The sequence below is a fragment of the Taeniopygia guttata genome, chromosome 15 (genome assembly GCF_048771995.1).
Source record: "Taeniopygia guttata chromosome 15, bTaeGut7.mat, whole genome shotgun sequence".
Lineage (NCBI taxonomy): Eukaryota > Metazoa > Chordata > Aves > Passeriformes > Estrildidae > Taeniopygia > Taeniopygia guttata.
The window spans coordinates 1,756,410-1,780,655 of NC_133040.1; the positions used below are offsets into that span (position 1 = coordinate 1,756,410).

The following is a 24,246-nucleotide window of genomic DNA, read 5'->3' on the forward strand; positions in this document are numbered from 1 at the left end:
GTCTGTCTGCCTCTTTGTCCGTCCGTCTGTCTGTCTGTCTCCTGCTGTGCTTCCAGCTGCCTCTGCCATGTGTGTGTGTGCGTGTGTGTGGTCCCCGTGTCGGGGCGTGCAAGGAGACCGCGTGTGTGTGCATGTGTGTGTGTGCGTGTGTGTGTGTGTGTGTGTGCGGTCCCTGCCGGGGGTCCCTGCAGACTGTCCGTCCGTCTGTCCATCCATCTGTCTGTCTGGGGACACATCCCTGCAGTGGCAGCACCCCGGGACCCCCCACCTTGTCCTCTGTGGGCTGTGGGTGGGGGTATCCCCGGCGCATCCCCCACCCTGCCCCAGTCACCCGCGGTGGGCACACAGGAGGACCCAGCGTGGCACCTCCCCCCAGGGACCCATGGGTGCCCCTTGGGTGCCCCCCAGCCCTGCAGGGTGTCCATGAGGTGGGCCCCGGTGCTGTTTAGCCGAAGGTCACCCACGCTCCTGCTCAGACTAAACACGGCTGCGGCAGCGCCCGGGGCCCTGCGTGGGGACAGGGGCTTTGCACGTGTGTGTCCCCACAGCGATGTAGGGCCCAGCCTCAGCTGCACAGGCTCTTGTCCCCAAGGCCCTAAATGACACCCACCCGGCCCTGGGTTCACCCATCTGATGGCTTGAGCCTCTGCAGACCTCCTTGTGGGGACTTCAGGTCCCTGTGGCACGGCCCTGTCCCACCTCTGTGTTCCCATCACAGTTTCACGTCCCTTTATCAAGTCCCAGCTCCGTGTCCCTACTCTGGCTCCAGGTCCCCATGGCATGGCCCTGCCCTGGATTTGTCCCTATGTCCCTGCCATGTCCCCACGGCATGAGCCAGCTCTGTCCCCACGCTATGTCCCCACCCCAATTCGGATCGCGGTCCTGTCTCCGTGTCCCCATCCCATCCCCATCCCATCTCCGTGTCCCCATCCCATCTCCGTGTCCCCATCCGAACTCTGTGTCCCCATCCCATCTCCGTGTCCCCATCCCATCTCTGTGTCCCCATCCCATCTCTGTGTCCCCATCCCATCTCTGTGTCCCTATCCCACCTCTTTGTCCCCATCCCATCTCCCTGCTCCCATCCCATCTCTGTGTCCCCATCCCATCATCTCCATGTCCCCATCCCATCTCCATGTCCCCATCTCTGTGTCCCCATCCCATCTCCGTGACCCCATCCCATCTCTGTGTCCCCATCCCATCTCTGTGTCCCCATCTCCATGTCCCCATGTCCCCGTGTCCCTGCCCCGTGCCAGCCCAGCACAACACCCGGGCACAGCTCACTGCCCCGGTGGCAGTGGGTGGCCCCTCTGCCCGTGTGGGCTGGCAGGGAGCGAGTCCCCCACCGTGGGGACAGGAAGGGGGACGAGTGGGTGTCCCCATGCCTGACATCGCTCTGCCGGGACACCCCATGTGCCCGAGGCCACCACGGCCATCACTGCCTGGCCCCCAGCCCAACCCCACCCAACTCTGTCCCCAAATCTGTCCCTCCATGGGCACAACCAGAGTGACAGCTCTCCTGTCCCCAGGTCTGTCCCCAAATGTCTTTCCACGGGTACAACCCCAGAATCAATGCCCCTGTCCCCAAATCTGTCCTGCCACGGGCACAGCCCTGACAACTCCCCTGCCTCCAGGTCTGTCCCTTCATGGTCTCAGCCAGAGTGACAGCTCCCATCCCCAGATCTGTCCTCAGCTCTGTCCCTTGGCAGGCAGTGCCACAAGCCCTTGGGCTGAAGGTGACAGATATTGGGGTGCCTTTGTGGCTCAGGGCCTCCTGACACCTCATGCGCCTCAGTTTCCCCACGAGGCTGTGGGAAACGCCTGTCCTAAGGGGGGGACAAAGTGTCCCCTCAAGCAGGGTGACACACCTGGGGGACAACTCCCCATGGGGACACCCAGTGTGTGTCCCCAGTGGGGGTGCCTGGCCCCAGTGCAGATGCCGGGTCCCCAGTGTGTGTCCCTGCTCCCCCACGCGTGTCCCTGCTCCTGCTGTGTCCCCACTGTGGGTGCCCACACCCAGAACAGATCCCCGCTGCAGATCCTGGTCCCCTACGTGTCCCAGGGGTGTCCCCACACGTGTCCCCGGTGTGAGTGCCCGGCCTGGGTGTGGGTGCCCCACTCCCGTGCGTGTCCCCGGTGCAGACACCGGTCCCGGTGCGTGTCCCCGCTGCGTGTCCCGGCTCCCCCGACCGTGACCCCAGTCCCGATGTGCGCCTCCGGTGCCGATGCCCTCTTTCCCGTGGGTATTCCCGATCCCGGTGCCGATGCCCGCTCCCCCGTGCCTATTCCCGATCCCGGTGCCGGTGCCCGCTTTCCCGTGCCTATTCCCGATCCCGGTGCCGGTGCCCGCTCCCCCGTGGGTATTCCCGATGCCGGTGCCGATGGCCGCTTTCCCGTGCATATCCCGATCCCGGTGCCGATGCCCGCTCCCCCGTGCATATTCCCGATCCCGGTGCCGGTGCCCGCTCTCCCGTGCCTATTCCCGATCCCGGTGCCGGTGCCCGCTCCCCCGTGCGCGCCCCCGCTCCCCGCCGCGCGTTCCCGGCGCGCGTTCCCGGCTCGGGTGCCCGCGGCCGTGCGCGCCGCCGGTGCCGGTGTCGGTGGCTGCCTGGCGCTGGCTGAGCGCTGCCGCCGCCCGGCCCCGCGCCCGCCGCCGCCGCCGCCGCTCCCGGAGCGGCCGCGGGTCCCGGTGCGGCCGCGGCCGCCGGAGGTAACGGGCGGGGGCCGCGGTTGGGGCGGCGGCGGCCATGGCGGGCGGGGGGGCGGCTCGGGGGGCGGCGGGACCAGGCACCGGCGGGCTGGGGGGTGCCGTGCATCGCTGAGAACCGGGCACCGGGGTGGGGGAACGAGGCACCGGGAGGGTGGCGGGGCCGCCGTGCCTCGGGGGGACCGTGCGGCGGAGGGATGGGGGCTGCCGTGCAGCGCGGGGACCGTGCGCCGGGGGGGCACACAACAGGCACCGAGCGGGGAGAGCCCGCCGCGCTCGGGGATACCGTGAGCCGGGGGGCCGTGCACCGGCGGCCCGGGGGCTGCCGTGCATGGCGGGGGACCGGCCGCCGGCGGGGGACCCCGCACCGGGGGGCTGCCGTGCGGCGGGGGGGGGCACCGCGCACGGGGGCCAGGCCTGGTCTTTCAACCCCCCCGCTCCAGAAAGAGCAGCCAGGCCCCGCTTTGGGGGGCTGTTGGCCCCGGGGGTCGTTGGCGGCGTCCCGGGGGTCTCAGGGCTGGGGTGAGGGTCCCCCCCTCCGCGGTGCTCGGGGTCACGGCGGGCGCGGGGCGGGCGCACACGCGAGTGGGGTGCGCGGTGCGTGTGTGCACGGCCGGGCGGAGCGGGTGGCCGCGCGTGTGGCCGCGGGGGGGTTGTTGTGCTGCCCTGTGGCTCCCCGCGGCCGTCCGTGCGCCCCTGTCGGTGCCGCTGTCTGTCCGTGTCACCGGCTGCGCGTGTGCCAGCGCGTGTGCCCGTGTCTCTCCGTGGCGGTGTGTCTGTGTGCGCCCGGCCGTGGCTGTCCCTCTGTCTGCCGCCCGTTCCTGCAGCGAACCCCCCCTTTCGAGGGCCGGGGGCTGCCGTGGGTGGGATCGGGGGCAGCGGGGGGCCGGGATCGCCCCCAGCCCGATGCCTGCAGTGCAGATCATAAATCAGCGGCGGCTGGAGCGGGATCCAGGGCCCGCGGGCTCCCCGGCACCCAGAGCCCCGGCGCGGGGAGCGATGAGGCTTCCCGTGCTCCTGAGACCCCCGGCAGCCCCCCAGGGCCGTCAGCAGGGTGGCCCGTCCCCCCCTGTCCCCTTTGTCCCCTCTGTCATGCTGGAGGCCAGCAGCCGGCCGGGTTGGCGAGCAGCCCACGCTGCCAGGGCTGCGGGCACCGCGGCCTCGCTGCCCTCCGGCTCGGCGGGGCGATGGGAACGCTCCCTCAGCTGCCACCCGCCCGGCGGCACCCGGGGTGACCCGCGCCGTGGCCTGTTTTGCAGGTGACACCCCCTCACTTGCCACCGGTGACGCGCCGGGCGGCGGGGACAGCCGTGGGGACAGCCGTGGGGACAGCCGTGGGGACAGCGAGGACGTGGGCAGAGCGGCAGGACACGAGGAGGAAGAGGAGGAGTGGGCGTCTGGGGGACAGCACGGTGACTCGTGTGTCCCCATCACCGTTCACAGCACACCGCCATCCTCCATCCGACGCAGTCTGCGAGGTCCTGGTGGCTTTTTGGGCTTTTTGGAGCCCGAGCGCTGCCGGCAGCACCGGCGGGAGGAGGAAGAGCCGGGGAAGACGTGCCGGGTGATGGATGGCCCCGGCCCCGCGCGGCGGCCCCGGGGGAGCGGCACCGGGCGGCTCGGGGACCGCGGGGACCTGGCCGGCAGCACCCGCCTCTGCAGAGCCCCGCAGCGCCGGCTCCGCTGAGCTCCGGGGCCCGCAGCCGCCCGCCGCCGGCAGGAGGATTTGGGGGACCCCCGGGTGACCCCCGCGCCCCCGTGGCGGGGGACGGCGCGGGGCTGAGCCGCTGTCCCCCGGGCATGGCACGGCAGGGCTCGGGGGCCATGCTGGCCTCGGGGGGCCTGGGGTTCCCCCCCCAAAACGTGGCCCGAGTGGTGGTGTGGGAGTGGCTGAACGAGCACGGGCGCTGGCGGCCCTACTCGGCCGCCGTGTGCCACCACATCGAGAACGTGCTGAAGGAGGACGCCCGTGGCAGCGTGGTGCTGGGACAGGTCGATGTCCAGCTGGCGCCCTACGTCATTGACCTCCAGTCCATGCATCAGTTCCGGCAGGACACGGGTAAGGGGTTGGCATCCAGCCAGGAGCATCCAGCCGCCCGTCTGTCCTTCCATCTGTCCGTCCGTCCGTGCAGCTAGCCGCCCACACAGCCTTCACTCCCCCTCTCTCTCCATCCATCCATCCATCCATCATACATCCATCCATCCATCCACCCATCCATCCTTCCAACCACGGGTACATCCCTCCCTCCCTCTATCCTTCCATCCTGCCATATTTCCATCCATCCTTCCATCCCTCCATCCCTCCATCCTGCCACCCATCCCTTCATCCCTCCCCAGTCCCTGTGTCTGTCCTTTGATCCATTCATTAATCTGTCACTGCAGGTCTGTTTGTCATTCCATTCACCATCCATCCATGGATCCATCCATCATCCATCCATCATCCATCCATCATCCATCCATCATCCATCCATCATCCATCCATCCATCATCCATCCATCCATCATCCATCCATCCATCATCCATCCATCATCCATCCATCCATCCATCCATCCATCATCCATCCATCCATCATCCATCCATCATCCATCCATCCATCCATCCATCCATCCATCCATCCATCATCCATCCATCCATCCATCATCCATCCATCATCCATCCATCATCCCTCCATCCATCCATCCATCCATCCATCCATCCATCATCCATCCATCATCCATCCATCCATCCATCCATCCATCCATCCATCCATCCATCATCCATCCATCATCCCTCCATCCATCCATCCCTCCATCCATCCATCCATCCATCCATCCATCCATCCATCCATCCCTCCATCCATCCATCCATCCATCATCCATCCATCATCCATCCATCATCCATCATCCATCATCCATCATCCATCATCCATCATCCATCATCCATCATCCATCCATCCATCCATCCATCCATCCATCCATCCATCCATCATCCATCCATCATCCCTCCATCCATCCATCCCTCCATCCATCCATCCATCCATCCATCCATCCATCCATCCATCCATCCCTCCATCCATCCATCCATCCATCATCCATCCATCATCCATCCATCCATCCATCCATCCATCCATCCATCCATCCATCATCCATCCATCCATCATCCATCCATCCATCCATCATCCATCCATCCATCCATCCATCATCCATCCATCCATCCATCCATCCATCCATCCATCCATCCATCCATCATCCATCCATCCATCCATCCATCCATCCATCCATCATCCATCTTCCCCTTTCTCCTTATTCAGTGAATCTCTACTTATTCATCCATTATTTCCTTCCTTCCTTCCTTCCTTCCTTCCTTCCTTCCTTCCTTCCTTCCTTCCTTCCTTCCTTCCTTCCTTCCTTCCTTCCTTCCTTCCTTCCTTCCTTCCTTCCTTCCTTCCTTCCTTCCTTCCTTCCTTCCTTCCTTCCTTCCTTCCTTCCTTCCTTCCTTCCTTCCTTCCTTCCTTCCTTCCTTCCTTCCTTCTCTACTTGTCCATCCCTTCATTCCTGTATCCCCCCCATCTACTCCTGTATCCCTCCATCCCTCTGTCCATCCCTCCATCCCTCTGTCCATCCCTCTGTCCATCCCTCTGTCCTGCTGTGCTGTGTCCCATTATCCCACTGTCCCCTCAGTGTCCCCTCCGAGCTGCTCCACGCCCCGGGCAGCGGGAGGCCCCAGTTTGGGCAGTAGGAGGCCCCAGTTTGGGCAGTGGGAGGCCCCAGTTTGGGCAGGGGGAGGCCCCAGTTTGGGCACTGGGAGGCCCCAGTTTGGGCAGTGGGAGGCCCCAGTTTGGGCAGTGGGAGGCCCCAGTTTGGGCACTGGGAGGCCCCAGTTTGGGCACTGGGAGGCCCCAGTTTGGGCAGGGGGAGGCCCCAGTTTGGGCACTGGGAGCAGCGCTGGGCACTGGGATGGTGGCAGCGGTGCCGCTCGGTGCTGCAGCAGCGCATCCAGGCCATGCATGCTGTGGGAAATCAGGGCTGATGCCACCCTGGGACCCAGCCCAGACCCCATTAAACGTGTCCCCGTCGCAGTGTGACCCACTAAAGCAGCACGTGCTGGCTGTGCTGCGGGAATGCGCCGTTCTGGGTGCATTCCTGCCCATCCCTGCATCCCTGCCCAGGGCAGGATCCGCTCCAGGCCAGGCAGGGGACGTGCCACACCTCGGGTGACACCCCCTGGACTTGCCTGGGGACACCCCACAGCAGGACCCCCATGGCTGTGGCACCTCTGCCTGGCCACTGATGCCACCACCCCCAGTCCCCAGTGGTGCCAAATGACCCCGAGCGGGGATGTGGCTCCTGCCGTGGGCTGGGGACTCAGATGGGGACCGGAGCAGGGACGTGCCACCTGCCTCTGCCACCCAGCCTGGCTCTGAATCCATCTCCAGCCGGTCACGGACTTGGCAAAGGGCAGCTTGGCACCTGCAGCCCTGAGTCAGCGAGGACAGCAGCACGACCCGGAGGGTCCGCGCTGACTCAGGGCTGCGGGAGCCACCGGGACACCCTGGCTGTCCCCATGCCACCTCCTGCCAGCTTTGGCCAAGACCCATCCCTGACAGCAGCTGGCACCACGTGCCATGGTCACCGTGCTGGGTGTTCCTTGGGGACTTGTGGGGCCACGAATGCATTTGGGGTGACAAAACGACTCTTGCCTGGATGTGCCTGGGCACCACAGTCCCTGTGCCAGCAGGACTTGGGGACAGGGATGCCGAGAGAAGGATCTCCTGTCCCCAGGGGTGTCAGGCAGGGGACGCAGCCATGTCCTCAGCACTGTGGTCCCCGTGTGCCCCATCCCTGTGTCCATCCCTGTCCGTCATCTCCTCCCAGGGGTGAGGCCGGGTTTGGAGGCTCGTGGTGCTGGGGACAAGAGGGTCCCCTGAGCTGAGGGTGCTCCTGTGACATGGGGACACGGGGAAGGTTGGCAGGAGGTTGGGGGCTCAGGGGGCTTGGCCCACGCGGTGCCTGGGGACAGAGAAACCAGTGACAAGCGGAACGAGGTGACCCCGTTCCGAGAGCGGGGACGGGCGGCCCCTCCCCGTGGCCCTGGGGACACCGGCCTGGCCCTGTGGCTCTGGCACGGCTGGCACAGGGGGCAGGGGCTGGGGACAGCTGGTGGCCCTTGGGGACTGCAAGCTGTGTGTGCCAAGGGCAGCGGGCTGGTCCTTCATCCTCTGGGGGATGGGGATGTGAGGGGCATTTTGTGGGATTTGGGATGGGGATGTGAGGGGCAGGGGATGTGGGATTTGGGATGGGGGTGTGAGAGGCAGTGGATGTGGGATTTGGGGTGGGGATCTGGGATTTGGGATGGGGATGTGGGATTTGGGATGGGGATGTGAGGGGCAGGGGATGTGGGATTTGGGATGGGGATGTGGGATTTGGGATGGGGATGTGGGATTTGGGATGGGGGTGTGGGATTTGGGATGGGGATGTGGGATTTGGGATGGGGATGTGGGTTTTGGGATGGGGATGTGGGATTTGGGATGGGGATGTGAGGGGCAGGGGACGTGGGATGCATTTGCAAGGACCGGGATGTGTTTATGGGCGGGATGTGGGATTTGGGATGGGGATGTGAGGGGCAGGGGATGTGGGATTTGGGATGGGGATGTGGGATTTGGGATGGGGATGTGAGTGGGATGTGGGATTTGGGATGGGGATGTGGGATTTGGGGTGGGGATGTGGGATTTGGGATGGGGATGTGAGGGGCAGGGGATGTAGGATGCATTTACAAGGACCGGGATGTGTTTATGGGCGGGGTGTGGGATTTGGGGTGGGGATGTGAGGGGCAGGTGACGTGGGATGCATTTGCAAGGACCGGGATGTGTTTATGGGCGGGATGTGGGATTTGGACCAGCGTGAGCAGCAGGATTTGGGACATGGATGCAGGGCCGGGAGCTGAGGTGGGATTTGGGACCGGGATGTAGGGAAGGGGGACGGCAGCGGGCAGGGGCTCGGAGGGGGTGGGTAGCCCGGAGCCAGCAGCGGGATTTGGGGTGCGGGCGGGGACGGCTGCAGGTCCCCCCGCTCCCCTCCCGCTCCCCTCCCGCTCCCCGGCGGAGCTGCCTCAGCACCGGGCGGCAGCTGGGGCCCGGCTCTGCCGCCTGATGCGGCCGATGATTAATGACCGCTAATTAGCGCCGTTAATCGAGCTGGGCAAACGCTGCCGGCCAGGGGATAGACAGGCCCCGTGGCGGGGGGGCACTCGAGGAGAGCGCTGCGATGCTTCCCCCGCCCTGCGGAGCTCCCGAGGGGATGCAGGATCCAGCTGCATCCCAAAAAAGCGGCGAGGGGCCGGGATTGGGCCGGGGACAGTCCCTGGCTGTGTCACTGCCAGAGCCAGCGGCTGTCAGGAAACCTCTCCTGACCGGGAAATGCTTCCCCTGGCCCGGCATGGCCACGGGGAGGGGAGGGTGGGGAAGGGCTTGGAGCAGAGGGATGGAAAAAAGCTGGGAAAAGCACAAGGATTTGTTGGGTTGTGCCCTTTTCTGGCCCAGAGATGGGGTAAATGAGAGGTGTTTTTAAAAACTTGTATTCTATTTTCAGTCTCATGCAAAGGGTTGAGAGAATTCTCTCCGAATTTTGAATTCTCACCTTGGAGAATTCTCTACAAATCCGTTTCCCACATTGGCCGAGCAGCATCGCCCTTCCCAGGACATCCAGGAGGGTGATGCCCAGGGCTGCACCCCGAGCCACCCTCACCAATGCGGGTTGAGGGCTGGATCCATCCCCGGGGAAGCACTTTTGGGGATTTTCATGGGCTGCCGCACCCCAAAGCGCCTCCGTAGCCCAGTTGCTGCGGGATGCCGGGCTGGAAGGGGGACACAGGGGTGTCTGAAGGTGTGGGTGACCCCGCCGGTGTCACCCCGTGTCTCTGTGTCCCCAGGGACCATGCGCCCCGTGCGGAGGAACTTCTACGACCCCTCCTCAGCGCCGGGGAAGGGAATCGTGTGGGAGTGGGAGAACGACAACAACTCCTGGACTCCCTACGACATGGACATCTGCATCACCATCCAGAACGCCTACGAGAAGCAGCACCCCTGGCTGGACCTCTCCTCCCTGGGCTTCTGCTACCTCATCTACTTCAGCAGCATGTCCCAAATGAACCGGCAGACGCAGCGCAAGCGGCGGCTGCGGCGCCGCATGGACCTGGCCTACCCCCTCACCATGGGCTCCATCCCCAAATCCCAGTCCTGGCCGGTGGGCGCCAGCACGGGCACCCCCTGCTCGTGCCCCCAGTGCCTGCTGGTCAACAGCACCCGCGCCGCCTCCAACGCCATCCTGGCGTCCCAGCGCCGCAAACTCTACCCGGGCGCCGTCCGCCAGAGCAGCACCTTCGCCGGGGCAGCGCTGTGGCCGCCGGGGACGGGGACAGCGGCGCTGGTGGCGGGGAGCGCGGCCAAGGGCGAGGGGCTGCGGGTGGCCGGAGCGGGGTTCGGCCCCGGGCAGGGCGTGCCCGGCCTCAACAACCTCAACCGGCCCGGCACGCAGCGCGGGGCTGGACTGGGCGCCAGGGCCGCTGTCCCCCCTGGGTAAGCGGGGTGGGGACAAGCGGGGTGTCACCGAGCTGGGGGATGCAGGGGTGGGCACACGGAGGGGTAAAGGGGGTGATGGGGGTGGCTCGTCACCTTGCAAGCAGCCTCAGCTCTTGTGGTGCTCTGTCACCTCCAGCCTGGGGTCCCCACCGGGGTGGTGGGAGGGACAACTGGGAGGGCCTGGTGGTGCTTGGATCCCTGCAGAGGGGATGTGGTGATCCGTGCCATGCCGTGCCAGGCTGTGCCACGCTATCTATGCCAGCTGGAGCACATGGAGTGCCCGGTCCCATGGGAATGGTGTCCCCAAGGCCAACATTCCCCAAGACCCAGCTCCTGATGGTGCCACCAGCAGATCCCTGGGAGGGCACAGCTGAGGGGAGGGACCACAGCCCCGGTGTGGTGTCCCTTCCGTGGTGGGGATGATCCACCAGGGGGGTCCAGCTGGGCGAGCAGACCCCTGGGACTGTGTCCTGGTGGGTGTCCCTGTCCTGGCACCCACATCTCCAGGGCTGTACCCCGTGGTGGGGTGGCCTGGTGCCCCCTCGGGGCTGTCACCCCTACGGACACGTCCCCTTCCAGCCCTGTCCCTGACACACCAGTCCCTGCCCCGCACGCTGCCCTGGGCACGGTGCCACCCGTGCCACCTGCTGCTGGCAGCCCCTGCGGGGTGACGGTCTCTGGGGAGCACACGAGTGGTGGCACGTCCCCGCGGGGGTGTGGGACATGGGTGTCACTGTCAGGATGCCCTGACAAGGCCACCACCCTGGGTCGAGGAGGATGTGATGCCACCAGTGCCATTGAGTGCCCAGAGATGGACAGGTGGCACTGGGTGACTGTCCCCTGGGATGGGACAGCAGCCCTCCAAGCTGGTGAGGGGACACCTTACCCTGTGTCCCGTGGGGAGGACAGTGCCTGGGGACAGTGCCAGCAGCCCCCAGGGAACACCTTACCCTGTGTCCTGTGGGGAGGACACTGCCTGGGGACAGTGCCAGCAGCCCCCAGGGGACACTGCCCTGTGTCCCATGGACAGGACAGTGCCTGGGGACAGTGCCAGCAGCCCCCAGGGGACACCTTACCCTGTGTCCTGTGAGGAGGACAGTGCCTGGGGACAGTGCCAGCAGCCCCCAGGGGACACTGCCCTGTGTCCCATGGACAGGACAGTGCCTGGGGACAGCGCTAGCAGCCCCCAGGGGACACTGCCCTGTGTCCTGTGGGGAGGACACTGCTTGGGGACAGTGCCAGCAGCCCCCAGGGGACACTGCCCTGTGTCCTGTGGGGAGGACACTGCTTGGGGACAGTGCCAGCAGCCCCCAGGGGACACTGCCCTGTGTCCCATGGACAGGACAGTACCTGGGGACAGTGCCAGCAGCCCCCAGGGGACACTGCCCTGTGTCCTGTGGGGATGCTGCTGCTCTGGGGCCATGCCATGCGGGGAGGGGACAGTGGCAGCCCTGCCAGCCTGGCTGAGCCCCTTGCTCTCCCGTGTCCGTGCAGGGTCCCAGCGCTGCCGGTGAAGAACCTGAACGGCACCGGGCCCGTCCATCCCGCCCTCGCAGGTAAGGGGGCTCCGGCCAGCGCTGGGTGTCACCGCGGGGTGACAGCGCGGGAGGGTGGCGGGGGTGGGAAGGACGGACGGATGGACAGACAGACGGACAGACAGACGCTCTCCCGGTGCAGGCATGACCGGGATCCTCATGTGCGCCGCCGGGCTGCCCGTGTGCCTGACCCGCGCCCCCAAACCCATCCTGCACCCCCCGCCCGTCAGCAAGAGCGACATCAAACCTGTCCCCGGCGTCAGCGGCATCTGCAGGAAAACCAAAAAGAAGCAGCTCAAGAAGAGTAAGGAGCCACCAATGTCCCAGCGGGGCCAGGGACGGGGTGGGGGGGACACACGGAGGGACACACGCGTGTCCCTTCATGCTGGCAGGGGGTGGCAGGGTGTCCCCGTGCGGTGACAGGGGGGTTGTGACGTTCCCCTCAGGTAAGACCCCCGAGGACGTGGTGCGCCGCTACATCCAGAAGGTGAAGAACCCCCCGGATGAGGTGAGTGGGGGGCTCGGGGGGTCGGGCAGAGCCCCGGGGGTGACCCCTCACTCCCCCCGGACGCTGATCCCGCTCCCGGCAGGACTGCACCATCTGCATGGAGCGGCTGGTCACCTCCTCCGGCTACGAGGGCGTGCTGAGCCCCAGGGGCATCAAGGCGGAGCTGGTGGGCAAACTGGGCAAGTGCGGGCACATGTACCACCTCCTGTGCCTGCTCGCCATGTACAACAACGGCAACAAGGTCAGGGCACCCCGGGTGCCTGCAGGGGGGTGCTGGGGAGGTGCTGGTGGGTGCTGGGGGGTCCCTGGTGGGTGCCAGCCCTGAGGCCCCCGCGGTGCCCCCAGGACGGCAGCCTGCAGTGCCCCACCTGTAAGGCCATCTACGGGGAGAAGACGGGCACACAGCCCCCCGGGAAGATGGAGTTCCACCTCATCCCCCACTCCCTGCCGGGATACACCGACTCCAAAACCATCCGGATCGTCTACGACATCCCCACCGGCATCCAGGTGAGGGAGGACCCCTCTGCAGGCTGGAGACCCCGCCCCGTGTCCCCCCACTCAGCCCCTGTCCCCACACCCACCCAGGGCCCGGAGCATCCCAATCCCGGGAAGAAATTCACGGCCCGAGGCTTCCCACGGCACTGCTACCTGCCCGACAACGAGAAGGGCAGGAAGGTGAGACCGGTGGGGTGGGGTGGGATCGATGGGATGGGATCTATGGGATGGGATGGGATGGGATGGGATGGGATGGGATGGGATGGGATGGGATGGGATGGGATCTGTGGGATCTGTGGGATCTGTGGGATCTGTGGGATCTGTGGGATCTGTGGGATCTATGGGATCTGTGGGATGGGATGGGATTGGATGGGATGGGATGGGATCTGTGGGATCTGTGGGATCTATGGGATGGGATCGATGCGATGGGATCTGTGGGATGGGATCTATGGGATGTGATGGGATCTATGGGATGGGATGGGATGGGATCTGTGGGATGGGATCGATGGGATGGGATCTGTGGGATGGGATCTATGGGATGGGATCTGTGGGATGGGATCTATGGGATGGGATCTGTGGGATGGGATGGGATGGGATGGGATCTATGGGATGGGATGGGATCTGATCTATGGGATCTATGGGATCTATGGGATGGGATCTATGGGATGGGATCTATGGGATGGGATCTATGGGATGGCATCTATGGGATGGGATGGGATGTGATGGGATCTATGGGATGGGATCTATGGGATGGGATGGGATGGGATCTATGGGATGGGATCTATGGGATGGGATGGGATGGGATGGGATGGGATGGGATGGGATGGGATGGGATGGGATGGGATGGGATGGGATGGGATGGGATGGGATGGGATGGGATGGGATGGGATGGGATGGGATGGGATGGGATGGGATGGGATGGGATAGGATCTATGGGATGGGATGGGATGGGATGGGATCTATGGGATGGGGTGGGATCTATGGGATGGGATGGGATGGGATGGGATGGGATGGGATGGGATGGGATGGGATGGGATAGGATCTATGGGATGGGATGGGATGGGGAGGCTGCAGCTGCACTGGGATGGGGTGGGGGTACCACAGGGAAGGGTGGCATCCTGTGGGCACCGTGCTGGGGCTGAATCCCAGCCGGGGGGGCTGTGGCTGTGCCGATCCATGCCAGGCTGGGCGGGGTGCCGGGTGGGCAGCCATGGCCGTGCCTGCCGCAGGTGCTGAAGCTGCTGATCGTGGCCTGGGACCGGCGGCTCATCTTCACCATCGGCACCTCCAACACCACGGGCGAGTCGGACACGGTGGTGTGGAACGAGATCCACCACAAGACCGAGTTCGGCTCCAACCTGACGGGGCACGGCTACCCCGACCCCAACTACCTGGACAACGTCCTGGCCGAGCTGCTGGCCCAGGGCGTGTCCGAGGCCACCCTGAAGGACTGAGGGCTCAGGGCTCCCCTGGCCCGGCCGTGCCACCGCCGCCCGCGCCGCTTCAGCGCAGCCCCGCCCGGCGGGCTCGTCCCCCGTCCCGGGCCACCCGGTGCCACCCACCGCGTGTCCCCGTGTGCGTCTGTCTGTCTGTCCGTCTGTCGCCCCGTCCCGTCCCGGCTCGCCCCGCTCTCGTGGCGATAGCGTCGTGGTCTTTTTCTACCCGTGGCCTCTTTGCGCGTCTGTGCCACCCGTGCCACCCGTGCCACCCGTGCCACCCGTGTCGCCCGTGTCGCCCGCCGCTGCCCCAGGGAGCCGCGCACAGCCGGTGCCGTGTACATGTCCGTGTTACAGAATACACCCCGTGCCGGGCTGCTGGCCCCGCGTCCCCTCTGCGGCCCCGGCCTGGGCTGAGGGGGGCGGCCTGGGGGGTGCCGGGGGTCTCGGGGCGGGGAGGGGACTTGGGGCTGGCTCTGGGGTCTCGTCGCGGTGGGTGAAGGCGTCGTGGGCGATGTCCAGGTCTCGCAGCACCTCCTGCAGCCTGTCCCCAGCGAGCCCCGCTGCACCCCAGGGTGGGGTCAGTGCCTGGCACCCACCTGTGGCACCCACCTGTGGCACCCACCCGCGCTCCCCACCCCCATACCAGTCCCAGTCCCCCGGCACCCACCCGCGGGCATTGTCCTCCCACAGCCCCACATCCACCCCCGACACCCACCCGTGGTGTCCCCCCAGCCCCACATCCCTCCCTACACCTCCTGATCCCCCCGTCCCATCACATCCCACCCCGTGCCCCACCCGTGTCCCCGTGTCCCCGTGTCCCCTGTCCGCGTGTATCTGCTGTCCCCGCGTGGAGGGAGCCAGAGCAGTGCCCCGTGGTGCCCTCAGGGGTCTGTGGGCGCTCCCTGCGTGTGCCAGCCCCACCCCTGGGTCCCCATGCCCCCCGTGCCCCGCGGGGCTCCCCATACCTGCCTGGCCCGGGCAGGGGGGCCCGGCCACCGCGCTGCCCACGGGACCCCCGGCCAGCGCTGCCCTGCGGGACAGGGACCCTCAGGACACCCCCCTGCCCTCCAGCACCCAAAGGACCCCGGGACCCCCAGCTCCCACTGTTCTGGGGGACACGGACCCTCAGGACACCCCCATTCTGCCCTCCAGCACCCAAAGGACCCCGGGACCCCCAGCTCCCACCGTTCTGGGGGACACGGACCCTCAGGACACTCCCATTCTGCCCTCCAGCACCCAAAGGACCCCGGGACCCCCAGCTCCCACCGTTCTGGGGGACACGGACCCTCAGGACACCCCCCTGCCCTCCAGCACCTAAATGCCCCCTGTGCCATCCTCTGGAGCCCTGGTCACCGCCACCCTGCAGGAAGGGACCCCCAGCAGGGTCCCACCATGCCTGTCAGCACCCAAAGGACCCTGTGACCCCCAACTCCACATGCTGCCACCCTGCCCCCCACCCCTAAAGGACCCTCAGGCCCCCATATTCACCCTCAGGACCCCCAATCCCCGCCAGCCCGTGGGACAGGGACCCTCAGCACCTCCCCACCCTGCCCACCAGCACCCACAGGTGCCCCCCCTGTGCCCCGGGCTCACCGCAGGTGCCCGTAGAGGCTCTGCGCTGCCACCGCGGGGTCCCCAAGGTGGCTCCACTCCCCCAGCGCCACCGCGCCGTGGGTACGGCTGCACCCGGGCACTGCCAACGACAGCAGTGGGGACACGGCGACACGACACCCCCCTCGCGGGCACCCCGGGCCCAGGGGACCCCCGGTCCTACCGGCACGCGTGGGCTGCAGGCAGCAGGTCCAGCGGCCGGCGCGGAAGGTGCCGCGGTGACAGGCGGGCAGCATGTCGCGGTTGGCGCTGGTGGCCCTGCGCAGCGCCCACAGCCACTGCCACAGCTCCGGGGCGCTCTGCGGGGACAGCGGGGACAGGGGCACCCCCCAGGGCACTGCCAGGGCCGGGGGGGAGGGGGGAGGAGGAAGGGATGGGCACCAGGGCTGGGGGACAGGAGTGGCAGTAGGAAGTGAGGGGAGATGGGGCTGCAGGATACCCCAGTGACCCCAGTGACCCCAGTGACCCCAGCACAGCCAGAGTAGGACACCCCAACTTCCCCAGTACACCCAGTTAGCCCCTTGACCTCAGTGCTCCCAGTGCTCCCAGTACACAGTGCCCGGGTACAGCTGGATTTGGGACCATTCCCATTGTCCCGTGGTGGGTGCTGGGGGGGGGGGGGGGGTCCCAGGGTGCTATGGTGGGGGGTTCCTGGGGTTTTTGGGGTGCTGGGGCAGGGTGGGGTCACCCACCTTGCACTGGAGGTAGGTGGTGTGGAGCTGCCCGGTGCCATCCTGTGCCACCACCTGCAGGATGTGGGGGTGCTGGAAGGTGCCCTTGTCCACCTGCTCCACTGCCCGGATCTGCTCCACTGGGATGGAGCCGAGCACCTGCGGAGCCCCAGACACCCCCAGATCTGTACCCGTGTCCATATCCATTAGCCATATCCATGGAAAACCTGGGGAACACCCCAAAACATCTGCACCCACATCCACATCCCCCACCCGTTCCCCTGGCATGGAGTGCTGTACCTGGATACCCCAAAACCCCCCAAAATCTGTGCCTATGTCCATATCCATTACCCATATCCATGGAGAACCTGGGGAACCCCAAACACCCCAAAACATCTGCACCCACACCCTTATCCTCCACTCACTCCACTGGGATGGAGCAGCTCACCTGGAAACCCCAAAACACCCCAAAATCTGTGCCCACACCTGTATCCCCAACCCCCGTGCAGGCACAGGGATGCAGCAGCACACCTGGGCACCCCCAAACAGCCCAAAAGATGTGCCCACGTCCTTCCCCACACCCCTGGGCACCCAGCACAGGGTGGGGGTCCATGGCAGCACCCACCTGCCCCTGGGGCACCTTGGCATAGGCCAGGGCCTGGGTGCTGAGCCTGAAGTGCCTCTTCTTGAAGGCAAAGCGGGGCAGCAGTGTCACCCTCCCCTCTGGGCAGGTGTGCAGGGGACCCTCCTTGATGGTGGCCGAGGGTTGGCACTGTCCCCGTGGCACTGGCACCTCGTCCGCTGCGGCTGTGACAGGGAGGGAGCGGTGTCACCCCAAATGCCACCATCTCCCACAGCCCGAGGTGCCCCTGGCCACAGCAGGGTGATGCCACCGACCCGGCACCAGCAGTGTCCCCTCCCTGCCCTCTGTGCCGCTCACCCACGGTGACCAGGGCATCCAGGAAGGGCCGGACCCGGGTGACACTGGGCAGGAGGATGGCGTTCAGCGGGGCCAGCCACGGCTCCTTGGCCTGCCCCAGCTGCAGCCCCAGGTTCCCGATGGTCTGCAGAGCCTGTGCCATGCAGGGAAGGGGACACGCTGCTGTGGCCCTTCTGCTGTGACCCCCCCCCGAACCCCCGAGGGCTCAGGGGTGGGAAACGTGGAGCAGCTGGAGGGGTGATGGGACCCAAATTCTGCCCCTGTGCTGTGCCCAGCTTGTGGTGGCACGGCCTGGGGACGAGCAGGACTGGCCTCAAGTGGCACAGGAAGGAACCAGCTCGTGGTGTGTGGCACAGGGGCAGGAATGGCTCTGTCCTGCTTGGGGTCCCTGTCATTCCCCAGGGTTTCTGTCCCTCCCCAGGGTGCCCTGCCTTTCTGACCTCCCCATTCCTTGTGGGTTCCCATCTCTCCGCAGGGTCCACGTCCCTCACAGAACTCTCTGTCCTGTCTGGGGTTTCTCTCTGGAGTCCCAAACCCTCCCTGGGCTCTCCAGCCCTCCTCACAATCCTTTTCTCTCCCAGTGGGCCCCATCCCTCTGCAGGTCCCTCACCCACCCCAAGGTCCCCATCCCTCTCCAAAGGTTCTCATCCCCTCCCCAAGGTCCCCATCCCTCTCCAAAGATTCTCATCCCCTCCCCAAGGTCCCCATCCCTCTCCAAAGGTTCTCATCTCCTCTCCAAGGTCCCCTGCCCTCTCCAAGCTCCACCCACCCCTCCCCGGTGTCCCCATCCCTTCCCAAGGGTCCCCACCCCAAGGGTCCCCACCCCTCCCCGGTGTCCCCATCCCTCTCCAGGGTCCCCCCATCCCTCCCTGGTGTCCCCATCCCTTCCCAAGGGTCCTCACCCTTCCCCGGTGTCCCCATCCCTCTCCAAGGTCCCCCCATCCCTCCCTGGTGTCCCCATCCCTCTCCAAGGTCCCCCCACCCCTCCCTGGTGTCCCCATCCCTCTCCAAGGTCTCCACCCCTCCCTGGTGTCCCCATCCCTCTCCAAGCTCCCCCCACCCCTCCCTGGTGTCCCCATCCCTCTCCAAGGTCTCCACCCCTCCCTGGTGTCCCCATCCCTCTCCAAGGTCCCCCCACCCCTCCCCGGTGTCCCCATCCCTCTCCAAGGTCCCCCCATCCCTCCCCGGTGTCCCCAGGCTGTCCCCCCCTCCCCGGTGTCCCCAGCTGTCCCCACCTTGGCGAGCAGCAGCAGCGTGCGGCCGGTGCCGGGCTCGGCGTGCTGCTCCCAGAGCCCGAAGAGCTTCGGGGTGAGGACAGCGGGAGCGAAGAAGCGAAGGAAGAGGAACCCACTGATGGAGAAGTACCGGACCTCCTGGATGGGGACAGGGGCAGGGGTGGGGACAGGGACAGCTCAGAGCTTGGGCTGGTGGTCCTGGAGCTGTGCAGACCCCCAGCCCCGCGTGGGCCCCACCTCGTGCTGTGCCAAGGGGAATCGCTCCTCCACCCGCCTGCGGAGCTGCTTGAAGGCCACCCTCATGGGGAGGGGACACTTGTCCACCGAGCCCACGATGGCATCCACGATGTCCCCCAGGTAGCCCTTCAGCAGCTGCAGGCTGCTCTCCCGCACCTGCGCCTGCGACAGGGACCCCTTGAAGGAGATCCTCCTGTGACAGGGACACCTCTGGGTCAGGGACACCGGGAACGGGGACACTGAGCTGGCCAAAAGAGACCCATGGGCTCAGCAGCACTAGGGGGGACACGGGGACGTGCCAGGTGTCCTGTGCCCCTCCCAGACATCCACCTGTGCCCACCTGCCCCAGCTCAGCTCCATCTTGCTGGGGTCCAGCTCCACGTATTTCTTCTCCTCAAAGATGCGGCTCACCACCGGCTTCAGGACCTCGTGCAGGTAGGGCAGCCCCACCAGCTGCAAGGGGTGGGAAGGCACTGTCCTTGTCCCCACACGCCCTGCTGGGACACCATGGAGGTGTCCCTGCCCGTGCTCACCTTCATGAACTGCTCCACGCATTTGGAGGCCAGCGAGTTGGAGCGGAACAGGGTGTTGGGATCAGCTGGAAGGGCACAGAGGCCGTGGCAAGGTGGGCACAGGGTGACGTCCCAGCTGTCCCTGGTGTGCCCAACCCCAGGGACATGTGGCATCTTTCCTGCCTCTTCCTCGGTGTGCTCACTCTGGCTTGGGGTTTCTTGGGGTGGCCCTGGGCACTTACTGGTCCTGGCCAGCTCTCGGGTGGTGAGGTAGTCCAGGAGGGGCACAGCCAGCCCTTGGCCCAAGAAGATCTTCACCAACTTGGTGGCCACGTCCTGCCGGCTCTCCCCTGAGGTCACCTCCTCCAGGACAGCTAGGGCTGTGCCCTCGGGGGACTGTGGGGAGGGCAGGGTGGGCACAGTGGGGCCTCAGCACTGGGGTGGTCACCCCAAAGTTCGTCGCAGCCCCAGCACCCACCTGGGCCGGGCAGAGGACGGGCTCGGTGAGGAGCTGGATGAGGGGCTGGTAGTGGTGGGGCGGCAGGACCGTGTCCTCCAGCAGCTTCACTGTCAGCCTCAGGGCACCCAGCTGTCCCCTGCAATGACACAGGGGTTCACATGGCTCCTGTGTCCTCCACGGGGGTCACCTCGTGCTGCCCTGGTCACAGCCATCTGTCCCCTCTGCCTGCACTCACCTGTGGTCCTCGGTGGCGCTGGGGAAGGGCAGGAGCTGGAACCAGCCCCTGGTGGGGCCTGGGCAGAGGGTGTCCAAGAAGAACTCGACCTGGGGGACAGAGGCAGGGTCTGGATGGGGGGGACATGTGCCAGTCCCCTGTGCTGCACCTCCCTTGGGGGACAGCCCGGGACGTGCAGGGTCTGCATGTGGCACTGCCCCATCCTGGTGGGTCCTAACCTGAGGTCACCCAGACCCCACACAGGGGGTGCAGAGGTGCCCCCAGGTCCCTGCCCCGTTCGGGTGTGCCCCGAGGTCCTCACCCGGCCCAGGAAGTCGTTCTTGCCCACGATGTCCCAGTCCCAAACCTCCACACTGAGCACAGCCTCTCCCAGCTCCCCTTCCGGCAGCTCGAACTCCAGCACCTCATCCCAGTGCGGGAACCGGGTTTTCTTCATCACCTGCCGGACACCGGGACGGGTGGCCGAGGGGACGAGGTGCCCGAGGGTGCCCGAGGGTGCCCGAGGGTGTCTGAACCTCCTGGGCCAGTCGGGCAGCGGGTGCCACACCCAGCACCCAGCAGCGACTCACGGCTGTCTCCAACGTGTGCCCGCAGCACGACACCCGGCCAAAGGGGTCCGAGGTGCCCGAGGGGTCCCGGGGGGCCAGGTCCCTGTGGGGACATGGGGGTCAGCAGGGTTTGTCCCCACCATCACGTCCCCACTTTGTGCCAGCTCGCCTGGGCATATGGGGCAGCCGGCAGGGACCAGGGGGCTCAGGGAAGATGGTGTCCCCATTTCCAGGGGAGCCCTTCCTCCTGCAGTCCCCAGTGGGGACGCTGCCGTCCCTCCTGGCTGTCCCCATGGCCACCCTGTCCCCATGGCCATCCCGTTGCCTTGGTAGCCGCTTTGGTTGCCATGGCAGCGGGATGCTGCCTCTGCTGGCTGCTCCATCTGGCAGCTCTGTGCGTGTGTCACGCGTGTGCTCACACGCCTTGCACACACATCTGCACCCCCAAATCCACATGGAAAGCCTGGGCAGTGCCTCAGTTTCCCCAAATTTTGAAGCTAAAGGGCAAAAACACGGTGTGGGAGCCAATCATTCTGCTGGGGACAAACCCTGGCGCTCCTGTGCCCCTGTCCCCAAGCAGGGATGGCAGCACATTTCCCACTGAGCCCCCACGGCGTCGTCACACGTGGGTTGGCACCACTGATGTCCCCAACCTGACGCACTGAGGATCCTTCTGAGTATGGAAAGGGGAGGATGAACCCCGTGGCACCACTGTCCCCATGCCCTCCTCTCCTCCCTCCCGCCACCGTGGTGGTGGCAGCCCCCCGGATCTGCCAGCCCCCAACCTGGCCTCGATGAGGTGGCAGCGCAGCACCCGCGGGTGGCCCCACTCGGGGACTCGCAGCTCCAGGTGGATCTCGCCCTGCACCTCCTGGTCGGGGCTCACAGGTGCCAGGCTGAGCCAGCTGTCAATGCCTGCCGAGGGGACAGCGTGGGCACCCCAGGGTGCCAGGAGGGGTCCCGCTGTCCCCCACCCCACTGTGCCCCCCCTCACCCCGCGGCTCGGCCGAGATCTGCTGGTGGCTGAGCGAGACCTTGCCAATGACATCGTCCTGCCTGTGAGGGAACAGACACAGCAGGACACTGCTGGGGACCTGCCACCCCTCGGGGGGGTCCCCAGTGCCCACCCTGACCATGTTGTCCCCCTACCCAATGGTGTCTTCATCCAGCACGTAGATAGTGAGGTTGTTGAATCCACGGGGCAGAAGCAGTGTGATTTCCTCACCCCAAAAAGGGTTCAGGCTCTTCCACACCGTGGCTGTCCTGTTGGGATGGCAGAGGTGGCTGTGCCCCCAGGGAGGATCCCCCACTCCTGCGTGTCCCCTCCCCGTGTGGGACAGTGTCCCTGTACCTGGCCACCACCTCGTTGTCCACCTTGACCACGCAGTAGGGATCGCTGGAGCCGGACCTGGGCAGGGGATGGAGGTGCCCAGGGTCAGCCCCCACTCGGGAATCCCCCATCCTGGGGGGCCTCAAACCCCACCAGCGAGGCACCAGCCCCGGGGGTGAGGCGAGCTGCCCAGTCTCAGCCCGGCCCTGCAGCTGACCCCGGGATGGGGACATCCCCTTTTCCCCTTGAGCTGAGGGACCTGCTGTGGGTCCCCCCGAGGCATTGCCATGCATCCCTGTGCCACCCACCCGCGGGTACCCTGTCTGCCAGCAGCACAGCCCACCCGAGTCTCTGTGACAACCCACGGTGCCAGGGTGACACCGCTGTGGCCCCTTCCACCGGGAGAACAGGATGGAGGGATGGGGACAGATCCAGGGACCATCCACCCGCTCCCTGCAAAGCCCTTTCTGCTGGATGATGGCAGCTGGAGCAGCACCGAGGGGTGCCAGCCCTGGGGCGCTGCTGGAGCCCCAAACCTCCAGGAGGTGCTTTCACAAGGATTGGGACTCCGAGATGGATGAGGGAGGTGACCCCAGTCTCTGTCCCTGCCACGGGGCAGGAAGTGGGAGCAGCTCGCCCCGACCCCCTGTGCAGCCCCATGACAGCCCCAAGCTGGGTTTGGGGGCGCTGGGAGCGGCACTGAGCACCCCATCAGTGTGCAGATGGACGCTCTGCCCAGACCCCCGCAGTGGGACACCCCCCCCGGGGGCGGAACCTGAGGCAGGGACACGGCACCGATCCCGAGTGCCCGGCCCTGGGAGCGGCCGGCGGTGCCAAGTTGGCATATCCGGAGGTGCCCGGGACTGCCAGCTCGGCTGGGACGTGTCCTTGGGGCAGGAGTGTGTGGGAGTCACCCTGCACCCCCCGCTCACCACCCCACCCCCCAAAAAGGGGTGGGGTGCAGGGGCTGTGCCCCCCCAGTGTCACCCCCAGGCTTGGGGGGATCCTCTGTGCCCACCCTGCTGGGGGGCACGAAAGGGATGTTAAAGGGGTTGGGGGGCTCATCTGCCCCTGGGGGATACTAAAGGGGGGCTGGCAGTCCCTGCACCCCCCAGACCCCCACTTTGGGGGTAATGGATGCAAGCAGCGATCCCCAAAGCTGCACGGAGAGAACGCCCAGGAAGGGCAGAGCACCCAGCACCCCCCCCCGCCACATCTCCCGCGGTGGGTCTGGGGAGATGGGGGGCCCTGAGCCCCCCGAGCCACTCACACGTCCTTGGCGGGCAGGTCCTTCCCCTCCAGCAGCCGGCAGCGCAGCGAGGTAGTTTTGGCCATGCCGGCGAACTTCGAACTTCGGGGTGGGCACCTGGGGGGCTGCGATGGGTGCCCGGGGGTGCCCTGAGCCCCCACAAAGCACCGGCGGGGCTGCCAGCACCGGCCTCCTCCTCCTCCTCCTCCTCCTCCTCCGCCGCCGCCGCCGCTTCTCACGGCGGTTTCTTCCTCTTTCCTCTTCTCGGTTGTTTTTGCTGCCGCTTCGCTCCCACCTGTGCCAGGCTGGCACGGGGAGGAGGGCGAGCGCGGCTGAGGTGGCACCGTGCCCACCGTGGGGGTCCCTCCGCGGGCCAGCGACCAGAGAGCAAAGCCATCGTCCGTCCTAGAGGAGGGAAACTGAGGCACGGGGCACGGCAGAGCGGTGGCACCTGTGCTGAGGGGCACAAGGGGTGCGTGGCCCCCAGGGTGGGGGGCTCGGTCTGGACCCCAAAGCGCCAAGGTAGAGGGGGGAATGGGTGACTCGGGGATAAGGGGAGGAAGGAGGTGCATGGGACCCCCAAGGGGACGCCGGGTGACCCCAGCCCTCAGAGGGACACGCTGAGCCCAGCCGGGGGGACTCCAGCAGGTCTTGGGGTGTCTGTGGGTGCAGCACCCCCACCCCATAGCTCCCTGCACCCCGGCCTCGCTGCACAGGGACCCTGAGCCAGAGGGGCGAGGGGGGCATCCCTGCCCGGGTGAGGCATAGGGGGGCTTGGGGGGCTGCAGAATTCGGGGTGCTGGGCAGCTGTCTCCTGCCGTGACTCGCGGCTGGCATTGTCAGGGTGGGCACCACCCAGGGGGTGATGGAGGGGCGCAAAAGAGGGGTGCTGCTTCTTGGGGGGCTGATGATGGGGTTCTTGTTCTTGGGGGAATGATGGGCACGGGGTGATCGGGGTGCTGCTAAAGGGGGGCTCAATGAG

The 24,246-nt window shown here is 66.4% G+C and overlaps 2 protein-coding genes across 3 annotated transcripts; one reads left to right on the forward strand and one right to left on the reverse strand.

Annotated features, from left to right (window-relative positions):
- Nucleotides 1-2,564: 2,564 nt before the first annotated feature.
- Nucleotides 2,565-14,609, forward strand: DTX1 (deltex E3 ubiquitin ligase 1). The gene is made up of 10 exons (XM_030285625.4): nt 2,565-2,707; nt 3,964-4,763; nt 9,611-10,256; nt 11,754-11,815; nt 11,937-12,098; nt 12,241-12,302; nt 12,385-12,543; nt 12,648-12,809; nt 12,888-12,977; nt 14,027-14,609. Exons 2-10 carry the CDS (start codon nt 4,505-4,507, stop codon nt 14,249-14,251), a joined length of 1,827 nt encoding a protein of 608 aa, XP_030141485.4. The 5' UTR covers nt 2,565-2,707; nt 3,964-4,504; the 3' UTR covers nt 14,252-14,609.
- On the reverse strand, nt 14,566-23,855 carry RASAL1 (RAS protein activator like 1). Of its 2 annotated transcripts, XM_030285624.4 has the most exons (21): nt 23,286-23,854; nt 22,037-22,093; nt 21,835-21,948; nt 21,680-21,741; nt 21,471-21,600; nt 20,707-20,788; nt 20,439-20,576; nt 20,138-20,226; nt 19,921-20,038; nt 19,685-19,838; nt 19,464-19,528; nt 19,271-19,383; nt 18,931-19,123; nt 18,694-18,831; nt 17,459-17,591; nt 17,144-17,325; nt 16,540-16,677; nt 16,011-16,146; nt 15,830-15,929; nt 15,202-15,266; nt 14,566-14,796 (listed from the first exon to the last, which is right to left on the reverse strand). In XM_030285624.4, the coding sequence occupies exons 1-21, from the start codon at nt 23,834-23,836 to the stop codon at nt 14,585-14,587; spliced, it is 2,970 nt and encodes a 989-aa protein (XP_030141484.4). In that variant the 5' UTR covers nt 23,837-23,854; the 3' UTR covers nt 14,566-14,584. The 2 variants fall into 2 exon arrangements, with proteins under 2 accessions (XP_030141484.4, XP_030141482.4); XM_030285622.4 differs by having other exon boundaries at nt 15,830-16,146; nt 23,286-23,855.
- Between the last annotated feature and the right edge of the window lie 391 nt (nt 23,856-24,246).